The 6,388-nt window shown below is 38.2% G+C and overlaps 1 protein-coding gene across 1 annotated transcript; it reads right to left on the bottom strand.

Annotated features, from left to right (window-relative positions):
• Positions 1-1,772: 1,772 nt before the first annotated feature.
• On the bottom strand, positions 1,773-6,024 carry rhbdd1 (rhomboid domain containing 1). The gene is made up of 9 exons (XM_072452563.1): positions 5,788-6,024; positions 4,955-5,107; positions 4,113-4,392; positions 3,569-3,701; positions 3,348-3,436; positions 3,207-3,260; positions 3,007-3,135; positions 2,844-2,940; positions 1,773-2,461 (listed from the first exon to the last, which is right to left on the bottom strand). Exons 2-9 carry the CDS (start codon positions 5,105-5,107, stop codon positions 2,458-2,460), a joined length of 939 nt encoding a protein of 312 aa, XP_072308664.1. The 5' UTR covers positions 5,788-6,024; the 3' UTR covers positions 1,773-2,457.
• Between the last annotated feature and the right edge of the window lie 364 nt (positions 6,025-6,388).

The following is a 6,388-nucleotide window of genomic DNA, read 5'->3' as shown; positions in this document are numbered from 1 at the left end:
ATCGTGCTTCTTCAATGCACGACCATCTTGTCTACACCAGTGGTTTTCTCCTGACTCCCCCAAAGCTCTGTTTAATAGTAAATTGTCAATTATTTATATTTTCTTTATTTAAGCTACTTCAATTTCTCCTGAACATAGGCAACAAGCCTATTAACTACACGTTACATTATATTCAAATACTGTGGTCAACTACTTCAATGTCACCTTCCTTTTAAACCTGAAACCATTAGTACTCTCCGGTAAATGCTTGCATACCCCTGGTTGGGAAACACTGGCCAACACTACCATAAGGCTTAATCTGAATTCACAGTCTCGGTAACTTACAAAGAAAATAAATATGATTACAATTTATGAATAAGACAAAACTTAGGCCTTGTACACTGACGTAAGTCCAACTTGGCCTTAGGACTATGTAAAAGGCATTAAATAATAGTTTCATGTATATATGATGTAGTAATACGCATGACTTCATTTGCAAGGAGCACTGCAAAAATGGGTCACCCAGATACTAGCTTGTCTTGTAGAACAAGAGACCAAAAGGCATAGTGAGATCAAAAAACAGCAGCAGAAATAAGTCAAGATACACAAAAACACGCAAGAAATGCAAAGGAGACCGGCTCTGGGGGAAACACTTTTAGAAGTCGCACAAAGAAAGATGACAGATCAAACGTGTGTGGTAGATTTGTGACACGCTTCTAGCACACTAGAAGGGCCAATGGAAATGCTGAATTAAAGTATCTATTATTTCAAAGCGGAGGAATAGGCAGCAACCGATTTAAATGAAGGCTCTTTGTAAGTACTAGAATAGGAGCTGGAGACTAGATGTCTGATGTGGAGACAATTAACATCTATCAACACATTAACCCTTCAAAGTCTTTTGCTATGTTGGGAGGTTTGAATAGTTCTGAGTTGGCACTATATTAATAATAAAAGATAGGCAAGTCTTTTTAGCAACATAAGGCTTCTATGTGCAAGAAAAAGATTCCGTTACATTCATCTGGTTTTTAGAAAAACAAGGCGTTCCGACTCTAATCCAAGAGTCTTTCTCATTCTACAAATCAAGTCTGGAACTCAAACATTTTATTCTATTCTGAGTAGGCCCTGCCCACCGGGCGGAACCTCCTGATGAAGGGTGTTTCACTTCAGACTACTCTTCTTTCTTTGTATCCTAAAAGCCCTGCAATAGGCTACTTACATCCTATTATAAACTGACCATAGCTCCGTCATCACCAAGTACCTGATTAGCATCGGTTGAACCTTCAACCTCCATTCTGCCTGGCCATTCTGATGCTGATCAGGTATTCAGTGATGAGGAAGCGACGGTCAGGGCCTACTAAGAATAGAATAGTTATCTATCTAAATGATTCTTGGCTGAGAGTCAAAACGTCTTGTTTTTTTCTAAAAAACAGTGTCCAGATGACCACAACTGATTATTTTTCTACAATAGAACACTCCTGGACGAATGAGGGACTGAGGGACTTATCATTAAGATAATGGTTCTCCACAAAGAAATGCCAAAGAACAGAAGTCTTTGGTAAAGCTGTAGAGAAGCACCACTTTGAACCGAGGTCCTTGATTTAGAAAACATAAAATAATTGACAGCTGCTATGACCAGTTTATAACATCTGGATAAAGCGTACAGGATATGTTCATGAATTATGCAGCGGTATTTGAGTTCAAAGCTTCTTAACTGGAATATTAAAATTACTGGAAGGCTAACTAAATAAATCTCAAACAGAAATATGAGCAATAATGACATTAAAATACTTCAATACAGTACAAACCTCTACATTTTATTAATATTTTGTCAAAATATGTTAACAAAATAACTTTGATTGAGGGCACCATTGGTAAGTTTGGCTGGTAAAAAAGAAGATCCCTAAGCCATCGTACATTTTTAAAGTACAGTAGCTCTGTGAGGGACTAAGAACAAGGGCAGCCACATTAGTGATGGATGACTGGGAGTCTGAGAGAAGAAGAGTGAAGTATATCCTACACCGGTGAATTAACTGCCCTGGGCTTTTACCCAACATTAAACAAATGCCACTATTGTGATAAACATCCAGCCATAAAAATAAGCAATGTAGTAAAAAAGGGGGGGGGAATAATTAAATAAATTTGGTGGCTCTGTGTTAATATTTGCATTAATATCACAAAATGCTTCAGGCATATCCAACACATGTGTAAGGTCTTGGAATGCAGTTCAAATGTATTTTTGGGACATAGGGGCTCTGGTGTTTGGATGTCCCAGTTCACACAGTGCTGCCGGGCTTGGGCCTGTTACACAATTCTCAAATGAAACATGCACATTTACATGACAGAAATCTAACAGCTTGACTTCAACCTGAACAAAGTTAATATTCCACAGAAGTTACTTTGGTATCAATGTCCCGGTTTCAATACAGACAAAACAAGACAATTACACTCTTCTTAAAGGCATACTGATAATCTTTTTGGTTAAAGGCGTAATGTACGATTTTTTGCAGATTTGAGAACTCAAGCGGAAGTGCGCAAGCGCACTCACCCCGTGCGGAAGCAGAGAAAAGCCTCGCGGCCACACGTGCATTTGTTTATTAGCGCGACGGATCGCATCTCTCGTCTCCATAGATTTCCGTCTCTCTGTCTTTATTTTGTCCTGTACACTGAGGGAACTATATTATGAAAGATCCATGCGCTTAGACACAGGCAAACGTGCTGCTCTCCTGGGGATGAGCCAGAACGAGGCTGCAGGTGAGCAGTAGGTGGATCCTATGATTGATACGTGGCAGGACTAATCTGCAGTCCATGCCACGAGGAAATGAGACTCAGATTTGGTGCCAAAAAATCATCCATTACGCCTTTAAGTTGAGTGTTCAAATCTCCTCAATCTCCGCTGTCTCAACTCCTCATCAGAGAGCTGGAAGCCGTAAGGAGAAGGTGCCGGTCTTTGTCGGGCTTGTTCTATAAAACATATACACGTTGTTGATTATTTAAATAACATTGGACAACAATGTAATCTATACTTACCATTTTCATTAAGACTGTTTCTGATAGCTCTCTCTAACTGCTCATCCTCTGTCATTCTCCCAGTATAATCTAGAGTACCATGTGTTGTGCCATTTGGGGGACTATATCTTGTGTCTGGGCCACTGTAGCCTGCAAAATACAAATAATGGATAAAAAAAAGCTGCAACATTCCAGCTGCAAAAAAAAAAAAGTATACATACCAGAAGAACTGAAACGTGTCGACCTGTAGCCAGCTCCATTAAACGTCACAATGTCTGTACATGCAACAGAAAGAACAGTTATAATATAGTGTCTTTTGTGAATCTAAAACACTTATTATATTAAAAGTGAGTGTGTGATACCTGCACATTTATTCATAATGGTCTTCAGAGGGCCACAAGTATAGAGCAGTCCAACTAGGATACCTGACAGGTGACCAATAAAAGATGTTCTGCAAAAACCAAATAAAAAAATCTAGTTTACAAAATTAAATTTCTTGATTTGGAAATCAAAATAATTCTATAAAATAAAATAACATTACATTACAATACATTATAATTAACTTATCTTTCTGTCCACTCACCCAGGTGATGTTATGTGGATCAGCACTAACTCTGCCCAACTAGCATACCGACTTGATACAGGAATTCCCATCACATAGGACATCCCCCCAGGAAAATAATGGTTAACAAGAACCTTTAGACCAAATAGGACCCCTAAAAGGAAACCAGAAAACAGTTATGTTTTTTGAAATATTGTTTACATCAATGTTTTTCAAAAAACGTTTCAGTCACAGCACATGTTTTTGGTTGAAATTGCGGTGCATGTAGGACATGATGTGCCTTAATTTGTTTCATCTAATGTTCTGTGCCATTTATGTTTTTATTTCATTTATTTTCAATATATAAAGTAACTCTCTGGTTGCGTTCCTTGTGTTGTGTCTTTGGATGTTTACCTTAAATAAAAGAATGTAGCAAATGGTGATGGTTTTGCATTATTTTTTGGATACAAAAATGGTAAATTGGTAAAATGGTAAAGGCACATTAGTGTTCCCCTGCACACAAGTTGAAAATCAACAGTTTACACTACATATAGTTGTTCGGAAATTTCACAGTGCAACTTCATACCAGAGAAGCCAACTGCACATTGCATGCTGAAGGAATAGTCCTGTGTGATCTCTGTTAGTGCAGCCTCCAAAAACAGGTAGACCAGTCCAGTCAGTACAGAAAACACTGCCAGCACAGACAGGAAAAAGGGTCCTCCAAGACGTCTCTCCAGCCTCATGCCTTTCCACAGCAGTGACGCCATGTTGAAGTACAAGTGCATATCGTCTGCATGGTGCAATGGGGACAGTAACAAACGATGCCAGTCTTTGAGCCTGTAGGCCTGGTCTACGCTTACACAGGCCTAAAAGACACACAAAATATAGTAGACTTCATACAAATACTACAAAATATACTAGTATATATTAGGGGTGTAATGATTCAGGAATCTCATGATTCTCAAAATAATAAACATTTTAATGTAATTATTCCATTATTGTAAATAATAATGTGTAAATTGCACAACTGTGGCCTCTGTCCCGGTGCAGTTCTCCCTCTGTGCACCTGTGTCTGTGTGTGTGTGTGTGTGTGTGTGTGTCTGTGTGTCTGTGTGTGTGTCTGTGTGTGTGTGTGTGTGTGTGTGAGTGTGTGTGTGAGTGTGTGTGTGAGTGTGTGTGTGTGTGTGTGTGTGTGAGTGTGTGTGTGTCTCTGCCTCTCGCTCAGTGCTCTGCTCTAACAAACACAGAGGAGGAAACCGCGGAGAGCAGTTCACGCGCACATCGTCAAAGCAGTGTCGAGACGATATTGCTCGCATTTGTGTTCACAAATACAAGGCGCGCTCAGCGGGCTGCCAGGATGTGGCTGCGGTACCGTTTTACTGTTGTTTTTCAGTGCGCATAGATAGATATAGATATAGATATTGATACCTTCATCAGTGGAGCTGCAGGAAATATATAGAGATACACATTTAGTCCCAAAACAGCCAGAGTCACGGGGGGAATGTTGTCCAAACCCAGTTGAACAAGCTGAAACCCCAGTAACAGCAAGCCAAGGTTGGAGCTTCTCTGTCTGGGCCGCATCTGTGAACATCAACATCAACTATTAATATGCCAAATTATGATACAATTCCATTCAGAACACAAGCCCGCCATTTAAAACTCAGCCATTATCAAATATAAATAAAACATCATGTAGTCCTTATGTTTCAAATAACATTACTGTCAAAAGCATTAGCCAACAGTCATTCAATCAGTCACACTCACATTTTGTTGAAAATCAAACTCGTATAAGGGACCATGAACACTCGTATTGCTCAAAGACTCCAGAAAATGTGTTGTTTAACGTAAATTAAATTTTGTAGTTTTAGACGAGCTAAAAACGGGCTTAGTTTCCTAACGTAAAATAAGACAATCCTTGCCATTGTCTATAATTGGGGAAGTTTGTCTTAAAACAAGGGGTCATCGCCAAGACTGTGTACACTATAGTTTCAATACACCACCCATCATCAAACACTAGCAACAGCCCAAAAATAACCACAATATGTGCATTGTTTCGCCTTGATCTCATACTCTCTGAGGTACATTACACCAGTGTCATTATCTCAACAACTAGCATACAAGGTATCATGTTCAAAACGAAACAGAAAGCATCAAAGTTAGCTAAGGTAATATTAATACGATGAATAACGCTACATAGTTTGTATTACTCTTATTATAGAGCTGAACCCAGTAACAGAATAACTGTCACTTTGTTACTTTACCTTTTAAGAAACTCTGTTACTCCTTGGTGATGGTGGTAATGTAGGCTAACGTTAAATACTAAGTAAGTTAGCCTAACTTAGTATTAACAGGTTATAAACTTCTTTAACTCAATGGCAAGTTACAAGTTACAACTTTACTTTTTCCGCGTAACAATAAATACCCATTTGGATCTGTTATATCCATCCCAGCAGAATTAATTTCAGTGAATTTCATCATGTTCAGTCCACATTATTATAGTCTTCTTCTTCGTTTCATGGCAAGTTGCACTCAACGTTTAGGTGAATTTCCGCCATCTAGTGTTTGCTAAATGTCATTACACAGTGCTCACCCAGTCCATAAAGCAGTGGTTCTTAAATAAGATAAGATAAGATAAGATAATCCTTTAATATCCACACAAGGGGGACAGGAGGAAAGGACAGATTATAGGAAGTTTCAACAAAAAAAACACACACAAAACACACTCTTAATAGAACTCTTGGGAAATAAAATAAAATAGATAAATAAAAAATAAAAAGATAAAGATAAAAATAAGATAATAATAATAATAATAATAATAATAATAATAATAAAATAATGATAATAGAATACAATTTTTAAAAA

This window comes from Eucyclogobius newberryi, unplaced genomic scaffold (genome assembly GCF_026437365.1).
Source record: "Eucyclogobius newberryi isolate DKJ021-1_F unplaced genomic scaffold, fEucNew1.0.hap1 SCAF_10, whole genome shotgun sequence".
Taxonomy (NCBI): domain Eukaryota; kingdom Metazoa; phylum Chordata; class Actinopteri; order Gobiiformes; family Gobiidae; genus Eucyclogobius; species Eucyclogobius newberryi.
Note: the sequence above shows the minus strand (reverse complement) of the source record. Positions and strands in the feature narration are given on the sequence as shown.

Excerpts from the sequence above, each read along its gene's own strand:
- rhbdd1 (XM_072452563.1), bottom strand. The coding sequence starts at position 5,107 with ATGCGGCCCAGACAGAGAAGCTCCAACCTTGGCTTGCTGTTACTGGGG. Across the intron at positions 3,702-4,112 it reads ATGTGCAGTTGGCTTCTCTG|GGGTCCTATTTGGTCTAAAG; the intron begins GTATGAAGTTGC and ends GTTTCCTTTTAG. Across the intron at positions 3,261-3,347 it reads CATTATGAATAAATGTGCAG|ACATTGTGACGTTTAATGGA; the intron begins GTATCACACACT and ends TTGCATGTACAG.